The 19,995-nt window shown below is 37.7% G+C and overlaps 1 protein-coding gene across 2 annotated transcripts in view; it reads right to left on the bottom strand.

Moving 5' to 3' along the window:
- Gpc6 (glypican 6) overlaps positions 1 to 19,995 on the bottom strand; it is a 1,078,957-nt gene that overhangs the window by 81,742 nt on the left and 977,220 nt on the right. For both annotated transcript variants that reach the window (XM_047552639.1, XM_047552638.1), the window contains one exon: positions 11,989 to 12,132. In XM_047552639.1, coding sequence (XP_047408595.1) covers positions 11,989 to 12,132 — 144 coding nt within the window. The remainder of the gene's footprint in view (positions 1 to 11,988; positions 12,133 to 19,995) is intronic.

Consider the following 19,995-nt stretch of genomic DNA (forward strand, 5'->3'; position numbering starts at 1 on the left):
TCATATAACCCAAGAGTCCAAGAGATAAAATCTTAATGCAAGAGAGAAATAGAAATACCCTTTAACCTAGACCATGAAGGTTTTCTACTGATTAAGTTTCAAGGCATATCAACATACATACCCTCACAAAACCCAACAACATGAACAAACAAAACACAATACATCCAACGAAATAAAGCACTCTTGGCAAGAATCTGCAGAAATACTAGATGAGACTGACAAACTGATAGAAATATCAGACATGAAGTATAAAGTACATGTGTTTAAAAATTGCAAAAACAGAACTTAGAACTAAGAAAATGGAGTCCCACATACCACTGAATGCAGGCACAAATGTTTAAAAAATAAATATTAGAAATGAAAAACAAAGTTATTGAAGTTAAAAATTCAGTGGTTGAATAATGGAAAATTACATCTAAGAGAAGAGAGGTTTAATATAGTGGAAAGAATATAGATAAATTATATTAGCAAGAGACAAAAAAAAAGGTTAAGAGATCTGGAGACCATGGTGAGTCAGACAAACACGCTTATCAGTTATGATGTAAGAGCAGAGAAGGAGAGAATTAGGTTGAAACAATACTTGACGAGTGTTATGGTGTAGCTACGTGGTGCCCCCAAAGCCCATGCGTGAGATGATGCAAGAAGGTTCAGAGGTGACATGATCAAATGATGAGAGTTGTAACACAATCAGTGGATCAATCCAGTGACTGATAAACTGGGAGGTAACTCTTGGCAGGGAGTGTGTGCTAGAGGAGGTGGGTCACTGGGGACGTGCCTTTGGTATAGTTTTGTCTGTGGTAGTGGAGCTCTCTGTGCTTTCTGGTAGTCACGTCCTGAGCTGTTTTCCTTGTCTGCCACACCTTCTGCCTCACCTGAGCCCAGAGCAATGGAGCTGGCCATCCATGGACTCAGACCTCTGTAACCGTGAGCCCCAAATAAACTTTTCCTCCTCTAAAATTTTCTTGTCAGGTCTTCTGTTCACAGTGACGAAAAAGCTGATTAAAACAGAGGGGTTACTACATCACGATGAAAGGTTAAATTCACATGGAGGACAGATTTGTAACTCTAAATATAGATTAAAAATACATAAAATATAGAGAGAGGCAGGTTAAACTACCTGCCTGTGAAATCTGTCTCTAATTGAGAGACCAAATAGAAAAAAAAAAAAATAACAAAAACAAAACCGAAACAAGAAAGTACATAGGTCAAGGACTATTTTTGGAAAGGATGGTATTATCTTCTCTTTATCTTCCTTTAAGCAGAGAGCACCTGGAGTGCTCTGTGGGAGGGTAATGGTTACGATCGGGTAAGATGTGGGAGAAAGAGAGGTCCTGGAACTCCCTGGTCACATTTCACTTATAACAGCCAACTGTCCCTGAATTTAACAACCTGGGATGCTTCACAGACATTAGTACAAAAGCAGCATACTTCAACTATGATTTGGTAAATAAGTGTAACAATTCCACTTGTTGTAATGGACCCAAGGAGTATAGGGTAGTTAAAAAAGACCCTTCCTTGTCTGACCCTGATCAAAGTTTCCAAAGTCAGCTTCATCAAAGAAAAAAGAAAAAAATTCACCAGCATTCATTTTACTTCTCACCCCCCAAATCAAGGAGAAGGGAAACTTTTTTTTTTTTTTTAATGAAAATACTATCAAGAGCTTCTGATTCTATTTACTTTGTCAAGAAGCCTTAACAAAAGAGAGGACGAGGATTCCTATACTTGAACCCTCACCATGAAAAGCCTAATGAAATCGTCCTTGTCCCTTGAAGTCTGTTGTATATAGAAGATTTGATTTTTTCCAAGTAACTGGAAACATTTTCGTGTGGACATGTCTTGCACTAAAGATAGCCTCTGGGTTTTTGGATTTTATGTGAGGAGATCAATTAAGACAGTTTGCAGCTTGTGTTTTCTTCCCAGAGCTGTTCAAGCCCTTTTTTCTAACACTCAAGGAGTTGCAAAGAGTAAGCAAAGGAAACGCTCAGCTTTTCAAGTGCAGAGATGAGTATTTTTCACGGAAATGAATGCCAGCTGCTTTGGGGACTGTTCTGAGGTCAAAATCCCTTAGAATAAAACTTACAAAGTCATTGGATTCCTGCCTCATTACACATAAATAATTTATGAATTTGTATTGTAATTCTTCTTTGAACTGAATCAAAGCTCTTGGATTTTGCAAATCATTCCACGCAGAAGCCAGCGACACACATTCCTGAGACTTCCATTGCAATCGATAAGTTTGCGGTGACTGTCAGTGGGTGCAATTTCCCTGATTAACCTGTAAAAAGTGTTCTCCTTCATGAATGCTGTTCAGAAATAAACTGATATTGTAAAAGAAGACAAGGGCAGGTTCCAGAACATGAATTCTTGGTAATCTTAAATGATGATGTATGAAGGAGAGACAAAGGGGGAACAATTTGATTTGCTCAACCAGGTTGACTCAGAAAGGAGAAGAGCAGAAAAACTGCTAAGCCTCAGCAAAGGGGACATGAAGTCCTATAAGAGCGACATTCCCATATGCAACATTGAAGCCTCTTTTAATATTCATTGCCTGGATCTGAAAGACATTTAAATCTCAGAAATAAAAGAAGTTTTTTGTTCATTCTGTTTTTCTGTGGTTGCTTTTCTTCTACTCATTGGTAATGACTTTATGTCCTTCTTTGAGATATTGTCTTCAAATTTGGGGTAAGACTTCTACCCGGAACTCTGACAGAATTATGATTGAATTCAAAGTTCAGATAGACTTAATAGGCATCTAGTTCTAAATATCCATTGACTTGAAAGAAGATGCTGGTTTACTAAAGCCATGTGGATATTCCTTTTGTAATAAGGGCTTGGATTTATCCTAGGAGTCTAAAAAAATTTTTTAATGTTAATTCCTTCAAAGGCCCATCCAAAGGTCAGATTGTGTGACAATCTTCACCTGTGCCTGGTCTGATTTAAATGATGGTTAATTTTGTCTGTCCTCTGCCCAGGTGTGTGAACTCTGTGATTGTGTTCTGGTTACCCATCCTTGGCTCATGTCAGAGCTAATAAATATTTGTTGAGTGAATGAGTGACATTTTTTCTGTTCTTTTTCATGTAAGGTTTATCTGAGAATTGGAAAGTGTGATGAAATAGATTTTTCATTTAAAACTCTTGACTTGGACAGACTGTTTGTGGTGGACAGTGTATCATTAACCCACATGCATGTTTTCTACATGTGTGAGACACACAGGGACAGGAAGGGTGCCATGGTCATGGGACTCACTTCAGCTGTGGGGATGTAAAGGGTATGATGAGCCCCTTCCAAGTGGACAAGTAACAGTCACCTTTCCCCCTAGCACTGTGACGGGGCAAAACTCCAGCTAATGGCTGCTCTGTTGCCTGAGGTCCTGGAGGTGGGGTGACATCATGTGTATATAACCTACACCCACCCCACAGTGGGTACTTGGCAAAAACAAGAAATAAATTTGTGCTACTGTGCACCCCTTAGGGGTTGTTTGTATAGGTGTAGCCTTGCCCATTCGGGCCCAACCAGATCAACGCAGACTGGGAAAACTTCTAAACATATTACACAAAGCCACCTTCCAAAAGATTAGCTGTTAGCCAGAAGTAGAGTGGAGCTGCTTCTGCTCCTGGTTCATTCATTTTCTACCAACCTGACTTTACTTTTGAATAGTTTGGCTAATCTTCGGGGCATAAGAAAATATACATGAAGTCAAGGCCTTTGACGTTAACGACCCTGAATGAGTTTAAGTAATAAAATTATTGTATTACAGATATCTTTTTCTACCTTTCACACTTAGGAAGGGAAGTCACTTTTTACTCAAACAGGTTTCTTTTCGTCTGGTTTTCCTTACAATGTTTATGCCTGAGGTTTATTGCTAGCAGTAAAGAGTGTCCAAGTATGTTATGGGAATAGCCAAATTCCCAGTGCTTTAAAATGTATTCCATAGGCCCCAGAGTAGGTTAAAGGCTGATTGATTATACAGCAAATACATCAAAACTAGTATTTATGAAATACCTCGTTTCTTCAGCTCTATCTCTCATAAGCATGAATATCACATGTGGGAGCTGTAGTGCAAATGGCTCAGACAGCTTGGAGGAAGAATGACCACAGATTTTCCATGACAAGGAATGGGTTCTTTAAGCTGTTCAGTAATTTAATAAAATGTCCATGTCAACCGATGTGTTCCACGAACAAATATTTTAAAAAGTACAATTTGAGCAGTTTCCTGTGGTTTGCCGATTCAGATTTTCATAATCAACGCACCAAAACACCAATTACATCGCTCAATAAAGGTCAGAAACATTGCAAACGAGGGTGCAGATGGACTTTTTCATCTGGCAAGTTTATAACTGACAAGGAAGTTTCTGTTTAATTTGTTCAAGATTCAGGCAGAAAGTTCTAGCTTAAGAAGGGAAAATGGACCATTAGACATGGCCTATATCAAGGATGCTACAGATGTTTAATGCTTTCAATTTGCATATTTTGTCAATGATTATTCATTCGTTAATATGCTTTCTACTTTTTTTTTTTTTTTGGTGCAGGCTATCTAGATATGAAATCAAATTCCTATTTACTGTATGCTAATGGTTTATGAAGCTCTACGAGAGGTACTGTCCCTGGAGGAAACATAGCATGTATAACTGATTTGAAAAGCCATGTCTTTTGCAAACAGTATCCCTTGCCTTTTGATGACACCAGCACTAAGAACGTGCTGTGATGGAGATGGGATGTGGCAGCTGGTTTTACTAAGTGCTTTGCAACAGAGAAGAACTCAATAAATACATTTGTTGGCTGATTGATAACTATAGAAGTGTCAATTTGAGTTTTAGCTGAAGTTTAGGAATTCCGAAAGAAATTTAAAAGTCTGAAGGAGAAAGTAAGCATATCAACACCCCATAAAATAGATATAAATCTGTAATAGCCCTATTTTGGGTCTGAAAGTGTAACATTTCATTTTTATGACATGGAGTTCACCAAAGCTTTTGCTTAAATGTTTATGAGGACAAAGGAGAGTTTAACCCAGAGTTGAAAATGGTTTTGTTGGTAAATGACTCCCCAAATGATTTCAGTCCACTTACACCTAACGTGAATTGTGCAAAAGTTTTACCCCTTAAAAATGGGTGGCATGTTTTTATTTCATTGTTGAGATCTGTATGATTTTTCTGAATGAGTCCTAACACAGTGATGTGGAATGGGCTTTAGCATCTCCCAGGAAGTTTGCAGTCAGAACTGTGATTTATCTTCTCTGTCCCCGTGGTATACAACCCCATGCAATTAAACACAACTCTGTCTGAGTTGAAATAGAGTCTCTGACCCTCCGCTTCTCACTATTCTTCCATATGCCTGAAAGGAGAGCTTCCCAAGGAGGTAAAAATAGTCCACTGTCCATTGGGTAAGAGCTGAAAAGCCCAGAGAAGGGGCAGGCATTTCATGCAGGTTCCCACAGCGTATACCACTGAATTAGATTTGTGCATCCTTCAAGTCTGTGGAATAAGCAGAATGTCCTGGAGATAAGCCATCACTTTATATGTGTGTCTTATGATATTCCCCACTTGGGCCTCATCAACCACAAGCCTCCTAATGGAAAGGAGCCTATGACAGGCAACCGTCCCTGCCACCACATGCTGCTCATGCTGCCTGGGGAAGAGCAGAGACCGAGACCAAATAAGTTGGGTGGTTTGGTTTTAAAGTTTTTTTATTTTCTCCCTGCTTTGAAAGCTCACTGCATTTTTGCAGTTGTTATTACCAAGGGTTCATTGAAAATGAAACTGGGGTGTCCCAGTGGGGTTTTGCAGCAAATAGATAAAGCAGGTTCAGGCAAGACTGGGCAGCTTACACTCTGGAGTGGACTGAGCAGTAGCCATTTGTTTGTTGGGGTGAATGGAGCATAATTTATTCAGCTGCAGCAGAGGCTGAAAGCCAATCTGGCTTTGACCCATTTATCTTTAGAAAACTAATTAAACTGGAGATTCTGGTTTACTGTTGTTATGGAAGTTTTACTTTTTGCTGTTCAGGCCAAGTGAAGATGGAGGGTGTGTATGTGTGTGTGTCTGTGTGTCTGTGTCACAGTCTGAAGGTGGGAAATAATCAGGTTCACATAAAAACAGTGACTGAAGCTCTCGATAATAAAGCAGTTTCTTAAATACAGCCTGACATCCTTTTGAAATGCAAAATAGTGGAGCTCACCGGATACAGACTCTTTTGAGGTGACAAGGAAATGCCATGGCAATTTAAAATGAACAATAGACAGTTTCCCAAATCCTTACAGCCAAGACTTCCTAAATCACACCCAAATGGCCCCAAATAGGCATGGAAGAACGTTTTTATGACCAGCATTTTACTCTGAAACTCTTATTAGCCATTGGACAGGAAATGATGCCAGAATGTTAGTTGCTTCATCTCTTTTGTTTAAAAACAATAAAACAAACAAACAAACAAACGTATATCTTGATGGTATTTTGCAAGCCCTTAAACCTATATGCAATAATTTTACCAACATACTTTTTGCCACTGAGCATATCGATGAATTTCAGAAGTTGTGATTATTTTTGGAGGAATCATATCCAAAGGAGAATATTTTTTTCCTCTTTTGACCTGGATAAAGGAGCCAAGCAGGGAAGTCTAGCAAACATGGGGATGGGTAGTTTGATTTGCATTCATTTCAGCATAGTCAAGGAAGTCTTGGGGAAAACTAGGAGGGTCAAGGTGACCATCAGTTAAGGAGGCTGGACCGGCTCATCGACTGTAAATATGGAGATCTTGAGGAAGTGTGTTGGGATGGGCAGGTACAGACTCTGAGCTGGAGCGATTCTAGCTATCGACTGGAACAAAGAAACAGAACCTTAACTTGTTCACCTGTGAAAAGTCCTCCCACTCCCACTTAACATCAGGAGGCCTTGGGCCAGCTGTCTCTCCTGCCTCTTTTTCAAGGTCTTCCCTTCCAGAATGTTCCTTTTCCAGGTTTACCTCTTAACTTTCTTACCTCATCCAAATTGCCCTCAGCTCAGAGATATGGAATGACACATGGAATACTACTCAGGGGATAATTTCCTTTTGAAACAAGTGATTTTTTAAAGAAGGGATTTTAACACTGCATTGTTAGCACTGCCTGGATTTAAGGCCAGGAAGACATGAGCTCCATGATGTCACAGGCGTGATGCATGAATAAATATGTGTCCCTAGGGAGACTGTCATCTTCTCTCCTGGGTTCACACTGTATAGGGTACAAGTCTTTATTAAGGAGTGTTATTATTGTGGGATGGCATTGTAAAAATCAGACCAGACAACAATCTGGTTAAGTAAGATAACCCAAGAGTTAACTAACACAAACACTTTCAAATAATTAGCATCCAATCCTCCTTCTCTCCTCTCAAAGAAATTAGTAGATTCAAGTAGAAATTAGAAAGAGTAAATAGCCTATACCATCAACTATTTCTTAACCCCTTAAATTCTCTATGTCCCAGCTAATAGAAAAATTAGCTCCTTATGCATGAGAACTGGTGTTGGTTTGTTCTTATTATTAGAGAGGTAATTATTCGCTCAGCACAAGAAGAAAAGGGCAATATATTCTATCAGGGAAGAGCTAGTTTTTCAGGCAGACGACAATGGTCTGAACATTGGGATAGAATTTAAATCAGCCACCAAATGAGCTAGGCTTACACAAAGATTAGATTGAAAATGTTGCCACTGGGAAAGAATACCCAAATGGTTGTAACCATAAACACCAAGCAGAAAGGAAACTCCTGAGCAAGTTGGCCACATGCCCTGGTCTCTGCATTCCAGAGCATTTGGAAAGGGAGAGTGGAGGTGGAGTTTCTCAGAACACTCCAGAATGACTGTACAAAGACAAATGGGCATGAGAGGAAGAATAAGAAGACCAGTGCTTACACTATCCTGCATTGTCCTCCACACCGTCCTCTGGGAAGCAAGAGGAAACACATTTAAAGGAAAAAGAAAAAGAGATTATTCTATACACAATAGCACAGCACAGGTATAAAGGTCAGCTTTGTAAGTTGGCATCCCACCCATCCCTGCCCCAAATTCCCTTGGAACCAGCAGTTCAAGAAATCTGCATACCCATTAGGAGTGGAATACTCACAGGAGATTTTATGGGTGTAAATTATTGGTGATATGATGAGTTAGTTAACTTCCAACTCTGGATTTTTTAAAAAATTTACTTTCTTAAAACATATTCCTCTAAGGGACACCATTTAAAGTGCATTTTTGCTCTAATGAAAGAGCCGAAGGGAAGTCACAGAAAGTCTCCACCCGAGTGTGTTCGGGAGCTTTCTGGGCCATTGTGCTCTAAATTTCTGAGCTATACAACTAATTGCCTTTTGGAGAGGATAATTCAAAACTCCTCTGTATGCTTGGATCTTAAAAATCGAGCTACCTTGTTCTGATTTATTTTTGCACTCAATGTGACCAGTGAATTGGAACTTTATATAATATCATAGTTTTCCATCAAATTATTTAAGAGAATTCAGAGTATAAAATTAAGGAAAGGGAAGAGAACCAATCTCTTTTTGAGTGTAAAAAATGACCTCTGGCCTATTTAAATGAAAATCTTTAAGCTTCAACTGGGCCAGAGGGGCGCTTAGGTGAGTTTTGGCAGAAGGGAACATGGGAACATGTTAGAACCAGTCTGTTAACAGGATCAGTTGACATTGTAACAAATCATAGCTGTTAGCAGTAAGATTATATTTTCCACCATTATGTACAATTATACTGCACTAATAAAAAATGTGAAAAAAAGTTTGTTATTTTCAGATGAGCTGACTTTACATCACAGCTGAATTTATACAAATATGTTCATTCATTCTTGGATAACAAAGATCATTTTAGGGGAGCTTGGCAAAGGCTATGGATGACCTTGACAATGTTTTAGGGCCATGTAACTCTCAAGGAACCAATGGAAAGGTTTCTAATGATATAAAGGAATTTCCAAGTTCCTTATATATATTAAAAAAGGCTAAATGATGGAATTGATGTGTTTTTTAAGAGAATGTTTTCAATTATTTTATATAAGTTTAAGCAGCAGCTTGGGATTGGGAACATCATTTCTAAAACAGATGTCAAAAATAGAGTTCACATAAAAAATAGCTATACAACAATAGATATAAGAACAGATACCAACAGATCCAGCCAATACCATAGGTACTAATTTAAATGGTATTAAGAAGTGACATTCCGAGAGCCTTAGTTATGTTATTTTCATTTTGGCAAAAGGGTGAGGTGACTGGAGAATTCTTTTGATGCTGGCCTCTGAAGCATTTTATCTGCTAAAACAGAGAAATTAAGAGAAATCTTGCCCAATTATCCTCTTTTTCTGGGACACATGCTTCTTATAAATATTCAGGAAACATCTTTTCAGGGGAAAATTAAAACAGGAGTAGGTAACCCGAGCCTTGTTTATAAACAGTTGAAATGGGCTGTAATGGAGAACAGACCCATCTGGCTCGTTCCCCATGGCTTGCTCCTCGAAGATGATCATATCTGATTGTTGGATCACTCCACTTCCTACTCTTCAGAACTGTACCGAACTCTTAAAGGGAGAAAGGCCTTGGGGAGCCAGTGGTTGCCAATGGAAACTCTGATATTAGCTTCAGGCCTGGCTTCTGTTTCTCAAGAATAACCTTGGTATAGCTTCTTTTGATGTAGAAATAGCCTCTGATTCTTAGGAGCTGAGGAAAGTAGCTTCAGGTAGGCCTTCAGCTGGCTGTTGCTAATTCTTACAATTTGGGAAGGGATCAGGATTTAATTCAATTAAAAAGTGAATAAAACTTCAAATTTCACTTACATAGTCTGAACTCACACCTATGAGGAGGTAAATAGTATATGTTGCCAGAGAATAAAACTGGCTTGTTAATTGGATACCTATGTACTGAGTCTGGTCCCTTGGCTTTTCTTTATGGTCTGATGATCAACCATCATTAATTAGTTTAATAAAAAGTTTGATTAGAATATATTTGGGGGGGTGAATAAAATAGAAGATCCTTGATCAGTTTGCTATTTGCTAGTGTTTTTCAGGACCCCTTCATTTGGGGATTTCCAGAAGATTACCAATGAAGTGTCTCTATAAAAGGTTCAAATTCCAATTTTCATATTGATTAGATTTTAAACATCATGTGACACTCCCAAAGTGTTGATACTTTACATAGATGATGCTAAACTGCATAAATATTGTTGTCCTGAGAAACATATTTTTCTTGATCTACTTCCTTAAGAGTTTAAGGGTGGATGTTTATTTTTCTTGGGGATAAGAGTAATCTATGTTGTTTCAAAGGGAAAAGAATTCACTAGTTGTTATAGATACCTTTACATTAATCAAATTCAACGCAATTTGAACTAAGCACATAATGGACCTTAGTTTTAGTTCTTTTTTTAAATTTGATTTTATTATGATAAGAACACTTAACATAAGATCTACCCTCTTAACAGATTTTTAAGTAACTAATACGGTATTGTTATCTGTGGGCACAATGCTGTAAATCAGATCTATAAAACTTATTCATCTTATATTGTACCCCAATTCTTATATTGGATTTTGCAAAAATACCAAAAGGCTTTAACCCTAATGATTAAATCAGAGTCAACTAAAATGGGGGGGATGAAAGGAAAAGGACCAAACCTATAATCACCATTTGTGCTTCTGGTTAGAAATATATGCAAAGCAATTTGTAAAGCAAATCCCAAACCGTGGAATCGAAGGAAAACCATCATTCTTTAAAGCAATGGGCTAATTGTTGGGCAGAGCTAATCAGTTATTTAAAAGAAAAATGGAGACTAATTTTAAACTTTTCCTAAAATTGTAAGCAAGGTACTGGAGAAGGCTGAAGTGATTACAAATATCATAGCTTTTCCAGACCCTACAATGAAGAGGACTTTATTGGCCAATACTAGTAATAAGTTAATAGCAGTGAATGACTATACCTTCCCCTTCATTTTGAAACTTCATGGATAAGCCTTTATGTTGTAAGTACATTTGATATTTTTATAGAGGGAAATGCTGAACTGTACTTACATCAAGGCCAAACATAACCAATTTAATCTTTTGAGTTCTACACTGTAGAAGGATATTAACTCAAATCATAAAGTAATTTATAATAGCAACTAATAAAAGAATTTTCATAATCCACAACCCTTGAGATCTGCGTTTATATGGCACAATCAGATGTGGTTCAAATGCTTTATGACCTTAAGGTTTTTATCTGTTAATTTTACATCAAGATAATTGGCAAAGCAACATTAGCAGTACTAACAATTACAGGTATATAAACTGTTTATAGTACTATAAATTGAGGAAATTGAATTGAAAATAATCAGGCAGTATTTCTTTGAAATTATGAGCTTTGAATTTTTTATGCCAAATTTGGTTTTTAAAACACGTTCAGAAAATTGTGTTTACTAAGTTTATGGTCGTTTTCTCCAACTAAATTGCTCTTAACGATAGATACCATTCAGTGACTGAAACACTCTTAAATGACTCAAAAAATGATTATTTCTAAGGATTCCACCTTTTTTAAAGACATATAAGAAAGAAAAAAGGGTACAACATTAATTTAGGGTTTCTTGGCAGGAACTTTCAAACAGAAAACTTTGCATATAGGAAGTCATAATAAAGTAACATTGTATCAGTTGAATAATCATTTTAAGAAAGGAACTGAAGCAGATGAATAAGACATATGCTATTATAATTATATCTCTGGAAGAATTGGTAATTCAGTTTTCAAATTAATATTTCAGAAGAAATATGAAGTTGAACATTTGGTCACTGCACCATTGGATTTAATAGCTATAAGATCTCTTAATCTAATTAGTTACCTAAAAGAGAGGTCCTATTACTTTTCAACATTCAAATTAAGAACAGGAGCAGATAAAAGATTAAGATGACTTTCACAACCAACTGTTTTGGAATCCCATAACCTAGTTAGAAGAATGAATGAATGACCTTGGTGACTGAAAGTGACCACAATGGATGTCTACCCGAGAGGACTCACCAGCCGGTCCAAACTTGTGCCTGCAGCAGTGGTGGGTCTTTCCTCAGGATTGTAGGGTCTAAAACGTGTATTAAAGTTTTCAGGAGCTGATCTGGCAGATCTGAGAGCTGGAGCAGGTTTGGGCTGGCCACATCCCTGAAAGACCTGGAAAGAACCATTGAAAGGTAAAGAAAACCACCTGAAGAAAGTTTCCTGTATTTTTCACTTTTTAAAATTTGTTCTTTTTAGATATACATGACTGTACAGTGTATTTTGACATATTATACATACATGAGTATAAGTTATTATAATTAGGATCTCATTCTTGGGGTTGTACAAGATGTAGAGTTTCACTGGTCTTGTATTCATCTATGAACATAGGAAAGTGATGTCCGATTCATTCTACTGTCAAGAAAGTTTCCTCTTAAAATAGTGACGCAGCAGTGTGCAGTACAGTCATTTACATGGAATTCTTACCTCCAGTACACTCTAAGTTTGAAATTTAAACATGTACAATCGCTAACATGACAGAAAGAATTACCCAGACAGACTGGTCCACTATGACTCTTAATTTTACCATATACAGTTATTTCTCATTATTTGCAGATTTTTTAATTTGCAAATTTGGGTAGTCATTAAAATCTATTTATAATCTCCAAATCAGTGCTCAACAATACTTTCACAGAACAGCAGGGGCAACAAATCTGAGCTGCCTCAGTTGCCTGTCGCACCTGATGTTGAACAAAGCAATGCTCTCTGCCTTCTGGGTTGGCGTCCTTCTTGTGGTCAACCTAATACCACAATTATCACATATTTGTGCTCTTTTTATTTTATTTTTTTTAATGATTTCACTTTTTAAATGACTCCCCAGAATAGGCCTGAGTACCATATTGTGCTCCTGAGAACAAAAGAATGTGATGTGTCTTGTGGAGAAAATATGTTTCCCATAAACTTTATTCAAACCTAAGTTCAACATCATGCATTGTATGTTATTCAAGCATATATATTAAATAAGGTATCTTTAAACAAAGACACGCAAAGAACAAGCATGCAATAATGCGCTGACGATAACATTGTGACCAGTGGCTCCTAGGAGCCTAACCTTATATATTTCCCATAGGAACAACAGTTCAGCGTTTGCTAATTCAGTGTTTGTATTGACTTGCTACAACAAATAATGAGAATCGACTGTGTTAAAAATGGGGATTATAATAGTTACTTCACAGGATCATTTCAGGATTAAACAAATTGTGCCCCAGACGTTGTCATACACATGAATTGGCATTCAGTAAACATCCCTGTGGGATCTGTGTTATCATGACAAATGTATTTCATGTCTAGACTATATGGCCAGATACTGTGAGGGACCCCCTCTGAATAACAAAAACCTCTACCGGAAGAATGCTTTGAAAACATTCTCCTGGGCCAAGGCTGTAGAAATAGGGCAAGAAAATGTGGGTGGAATCCACATAATGACAATTTCTTCTAATTTTGTTGACAGCTGTTCATGTCACAATTAGGGTTGCCGTGGGAAATCAAGCATCTTATTGTAATGAACTTAGGGACTGAGATGCAGGTTCTTTTCCACCGTGACTTCATTTGGACAAGTGTGCAAGTATTTCTTTTACTACTTTAGAAGCTTTCTACCCTATACTTGATATCCAGAGATTATACCTTACCTGGATTTACAAGAAATAGAGTCACATGTTCAGGACATCTTGATGAAGTTTAACTTTCGTTTCTTCTAATTCATACCTAGGGAGTGATTTTTCTCCTAGCTTTTTTTTTTTTTAAATAAACTTTTCTGGACTATTTCTGTGAGCAAATTCTTAACTCACATGTGTATATTTACAATGCATTTGTTCTGGTTTTGTCATTTAATTCCTTGTTGTTTAACTTTAAAGTAAGCATTTTTCACCATGCATATTATGTGATTCCACTGAAGTACGCAGAGAGCCCTTAAGTGCCATTCCCAATGACAAATTTTATCTCGAGACACAATTCATTTTGCTTTGCCACTACAGCTAATTTCTCTTTCGTCGTATTCAAAAGTTCTCCTTCAGCTCAGCATTTTGCAGAGCAGGAGTACTTTGTCTTGGCATTCCTTGAGATTGGCTTTAACACGCTATTGATTATTCTCTCGCACAATTTCTGAAGTTGATGGTGTAAACCCGTGTGATAAAGATAGTGGGCTCTTTTCTCCCTAGTGCCTAAATCACCGCCCTATGGCAAGGTCATTGTTGATGGAGGGCATTAACATTTCCAGAGCTCCAGGGATCTGTTGAGAATGCTATTTTGGGTTGCTTTGAAAATGACAGCTGACTTTTAAAAAATATAAAGCCCAAGGCAAAACAGTAGGAATGGCCTTACTGAGACTTCATGAATCCAGGCACTGAAATAGTTAACAGACCCTCTTAATTCACTCTTCTGGAAGAATCTGGCTTTGTGGGTTAAAGCTAAATCAAAGGAACATGGAATGACCTGGAAGAATATTAGTGTTCTGGGGAAACATTTCATCATAACAGAAAAACCTTCCTCTTTTTGTTGTTTGTTTTGAAGGATGCTAATTATAACAGAGCATATTAGTTAATTTGGCCTAGTAGCTTTCCATTATTTATGGTGGCTATGGATTTTGAGGGTCACTTCACTGCAGAGCCTGCTGGGTCTAGGATCTAAACAGAAGAAAACCTGACTTCTAATTATTTTGGAACCAACACTTAACCTATAATCTGGTGGAAACCTATATAAAAATTTGTCACAATAATTTCTTATCTTGAAGGTCCCCTAACAGAGATTCTATCATACTCTTAGAAAAACAGAATTGTTGGAAGAAAATTTCTTTAGTGTGGAGTTCCAAGCCGAGGGATGAGGAGGTATTTTTTTTCTGAATTCTACAAAACTAATGAGAGTGTTTGCAAGATATACCTACACATCAACTTACCCTGCTTTTGCTTGGTGACATATTTGTCTCATATGGAGAATACATTTTAAAAAACAGATATCCAACACATAACATAGATAACCTACAAAGGGAAAGTTAACAATTTTTACGTTTACTACATATTTTGGTCAGCTTTTTTTGTTGCTGTGACCAAAAGATCTGGCAAGAACAATTAGAGGAGGAAAAGTTTACTTGGGGGCTCACAGTTTCAGAGGTCTCAGTTCACAGAAGGCTGGCTCCATTACTTGGGGCTTGAGGTAAAGCAGAACATTATGGCGGAAGAGTGGGGCAGAGGGAAGCAAGTTGGGGACATGGCACCAGGAAGCAAAGAGAGCGCTTTCCTCACCATGACAAAATATAAACTCCAAAGGCATGCCCCCAATGACCCACCTCCTCCAGTCGCACCCTCCTTGCCTTCAGTTACCATCCAGTTAATCTCCATCAGGGAATTAATTCACTGGTTAAGTTAAGGCTCTCATAACTCAACCAGTTCACCTCTAAACCTACTTGCGTTGTCTCACACATGAGCTTTTAGGGGACACCACATATCTAAACCATAATACTCATGAATCATGGTCTGTATATTTGTGTCCTCCCCAGACTCCTCCTTTGAAACCTCATCTCCAATGTGACGGGATTAGGTGGTGGGGTCTTTGGGAGGTACTAGGACTTGTCCTCACGGATGGGGTTATAAAAGAGGAACTGTTGTTTATGAGTCACTGTTTATGGTATTTTGCTATATCTGCTTGAATGAACTAAGATAGCATGCAATCTGTTAGCTAGAAAATGTACGTTTAAAATATGGGGTTCATGGGGTGGGTGACAAAAGGAATTTTTATGCAGAAACTCTGGGACTATCTCACTTTTCTGAGTTTGTTACTGCAGTGGTATAGTTAGAGACAATGTTTTATGATTCAGGAGGCCCAGGGGTTTAAGTATGCCAATATTTAAGTAAGAGAGGAAATAGATGAAAAATAGTGAGAAGGTCTTAGATTAAATGAGAGATGGTAGATCGAGAGGTCAGTCCTGGAGATGCAGATTTGGACTTTTAACCCAAAGATGGAATTTAAAGTTCTGAAACTGGTTGCATCTATCCGGGGAAAGTATATAGATAGGTGGCAGATGGATGGAGCTGAGGATTACTTAGTGCTGTGCCAATATTTTGAGGGTCCTCTGTTAGCCTCAGTTTCCTCCTCTGTCAAATAGGAATGTTATTGTTTAGATCTGGAATGTCCCTCAAAGAATTACATGTTGAAGGATTGGTTCTCACCCGGTGGTGCTATTGGGAGGTGGTGGAAACTTTAGAAGGTGGGGCCTATTTGGGGGTAGGTCACTGGGGGCATGTTCTTGAAAGTTATACCTTGTCCCCAATCCCTTCCAATCTCTCTCCATTTTGGCTTCCAACCACCATGAGGTAAGCTGCTCTGCTCTGACACGTGCTCCCTGTCATGATGTTCTGCCTCACCACAGGCCCAAAGTGATGCGGTCGTGAGACCATGGACTGAAACCTTTGAAAACATCAGACAAAATGGCCCTTTTCTCCTTGAAGTTGTTTTACTCAGTTTTTTTGGTCATAGTGTCAGAAAGTTGATTAACACAGGGAATAATAATATTATTTACCATACAGATATTCTGTGATGATAACATGCAGTGGATAAGGTAGAAAACAGAACCAGACATCTAGAAAGTGAGTGCCTAATAATAATTAGTTAATTGTAGCATTCTCTAACCTGTACGTTCTAAATATTTTGCTTTCTGAATCAGAAATGTGAAGGAAAAGATGTCTGGGATGATGTTTCTTAAATGTTTCCCACAAAACATCATTTTCAGGGTTTCGAAGTTGTTACCTAAGCAACAGATTCCGTGGGCCAAATTCAATTTAAGTACCTTTGCAAGGGCTTCAGCAGGCGTGGACTCTTCAAAGGGGAAGAGGCTAAGTGTGTGGTTCCCAAAATTATTTGGCCCCAGTTTTCCCAGGATGTTCTCATTAGACTGATATCCCAGAGGACAATCTCTGAGACATACCACAAAGGTAGCTGCAGACTGCCAGGGGCAGAAATTGTTCATATAGAACTGCATTAATTCAGAGTCATTAGGGAAGCCACCTTGCCCGCTCCCACCTTTAATTGAGAAAAAAAAATACCATTTTAGACACTAAAGATCTTCTCTTTTCAACAGAAGTTTCTAAAAGAGGGAGCTGCAGGCTAAGCCACCTGATTGTGGAACAAATCATTAGCTGTATCCCCTTAAAAACAGAATCAGTGTTACCCCCTGCCTGTTTCCCTCCAAGGGATATTGAAAGGGAAAATTAGATAACTCCAGCAAGTATGCAGAAGCCACAATGCCCACGAATGCTGCAGATTTACAAAGGAATTATCTTTCCTACCTAGATGACTCTAAAAAAAAAAAAAATCCTGTGAATTTTGAGAAGCTGTCTAGCTCATGAGTCCTCTCTCTTAAGAGGATTATGAAGATAATGTCTCAGAAGTATATTGGCATCCTGAGATTAAAGAAGCTGACATTAAGATAGCAAGTGCTGAATGAAGAGACATTTTATAGTTTGGGCGGGATGGAGAGGAGAGGGGATGTGGTGATAACAGGTTTAAGTGCTGTGTCTTAAGTTTCCAAATATAAGTCTTTAGAACCTGAGCGTAGCAGCGTTTTGAAATGTTTCTGTGAAACTAGCATGGTGTGCATATAGAGCTTTATGCCTACCCCTCTCCGTCTTCTTTATCTCTGCATTGTCTTTGGGAGTTTGATTATACACTCACAAGAATCATTACTGGCAACCCGAGAAGCAATGAACTCGGTCTTAGTTTCCATGTTTTCAGCAGTTCTATTTCCTCACTTTCTTTTCAACAGGTTCTTATAATGGGTGAGGAGGGAGAGAAGCTGCCATTTCCGTGTGCCATTTTGAAATTTGCAAACAACTCTAATCTTTCATATTAAATATAGATAACAGTTGATGCTGCCTAGCTTTAATCATTGCTATTCCAAGAGTAATAGTATTGTTTTACTTATTAGAGTCTAACATTGTAAGTTAACTTACAGTGTTAATGATTGAGCTATTTATTAGATGACTACTTGGGGAATTCCAGTCTGTCACATTTATACCCAAGGAAATGGAAGCCATATTTTTTGACTCAGGTCTGTGTATAATTTATCCAGGAGTGGCCATTATTTTTCACGACTGACAGTTGTGGTGTCAAGGGCAAGTGTCTCATCCATTTGTGTGGCTAGAACAAAATAGCTTAGGATGGGTCATCTACAAAGTCAAGAAATTTATTTCTTATGCTTCTGGAGGCTGTGAAGGACAGACCAAAGCTCCAGTGATTTGGTGTCTGGTGAAGGGCTCTCTGCTTCAAAAGACTCCTTTTTGCTGTGTCCTTATGTGGCCCAAGAGCCTAAAGTGCTAAATGCTCTCTCAGGTCTCTTTCATAAGGGACTGACCCCTTAGTTACTTCCAAAAAGCCATGCCTCTTAATATTAATAACTTGGGGTTAGGTTACAATATATGAATTTTGGGTGGACACATACATTTGGACCATAGCAATAGTCACAAGTCTAAAAATGTGGAGTATTAGCTTCAGTCCTTCTTCTTACACTTGTATGACTTGTTCTTACACTTGGTATAACATGTTCTCCTGAATTTTCAAGGCTGTTGTGAAGATAGGATGCAAAGAAAAGATACCAAAAATGAGGTATAAAAGTGTGTTATTTTAACAGAAGCAATCTATAATTAAATAGGAAAATGATGGACAATAAGTTAAACTATGAATTTTGTAGAATTATACATAAATAACTTAAGAGGTATGAAGAATAGGGTATTACATATTTTGTTCATCATTGTTTACCAGAATCTAGCATGGTGTGCATATAGAGCTTTATGCCTACCCCTCTCCGTCTTCCTGGCACATAGTATGTGATTTAAAAACTCAGGAATAAAAGATTATGTTTAAGTTAATTGTTAGTTATAATATCCCCATTTTGTAAATATTTATTAAAGGAAAATTAACATCCAAATTTCTGTAATGTGAAAGAGAAAGTAGAGAAGAAAAGAGAATACATTCACATTGAGTGTCTATGACAGACACTTAACTGTGTTATGTGTTTTATAGACTTTCTATCAAATAATCAATTATCTCTTCAAAAATCAAGGTTGAACACTTTTTCTTAGACAAGAGGAAAATTTTAAGAAAATACAATGAATCTTGTCTTCATGTAAAAAAACATTTGGCATTAACTTTACTCCATTTACTATATCAGCTCAAAGAAAAGACAAAATTTTAAACGATTTTGTTTAAAATGAGAACTAGAACTGAGAAATGACAACTAGAACTAAGAAATCCTGTTTCTTCATCATTCTATAATAGTTACTATACTTGACAAACCAGGATGAGCTGAGATTCATGGGTACTAACATACAATAATCTTCCTTTATCTAAGGGGGTTATGTTCCGAGACCTTCAGTGGGTATCTGAATTTGCAGATAGTATTAAACTTCAAATAAAACATTTTTTCCTATACCATATATACCTATGTTAAACTTTCACCTTTTCACTTAAAAGAAGCACTTCATGTCTTCTCTTTGGTTTATCTGAACTTCCAGCATCACTACTCTAGTGCTTTGGGAAAATTATTAAGTAAAATAAAAGTTATTTGAATACAAGTGCTGTGATATTGAGACTCCAGCTGATTAATCAACATAGTTATTATGTAACCACCAGGCAGGTAGCATATACAGTATGGAAACTGGGCTGAGCAAAGGGATGATTCATGTCCTGGGCATGACTGTGTGCATAAGCACAAAATTTCATTGTGCTTCACAGAATGGTATTCAATTTAAAACTTATCAATTCTTTACTTCTGGCATTTTCCATGTAATATTTTTGGAGAGTAGTTGACCATGATAGCTAAAACTGCAGAAAATGAAACCACAGATTTGGGGCATGATTGTAATGGGGCTCAGAACTCAGGCAATAGCTATTGCTTATATGGAAGTGGCAAACAACTTGGACTCTTTTCAAACCCATCCTTTCTAATATTCTCACCTGGTCAAAATGGGAAATAGGAGGGCATAGTGGTAC

This window comes from Sciurus carolinensis, chromosome 5, assembly GCF_902686445.1.
Source record: "Sciurus carolinensis chromosome 5, mSciCar1.2, whole genome shotgun sequence".
NCBI classification, from domain to species: Eukaryota; Metazoa; Chordata; class Mammalia; order Rodentia; family Sciuridae; genus Sciurus; species Sciurus carolinensis.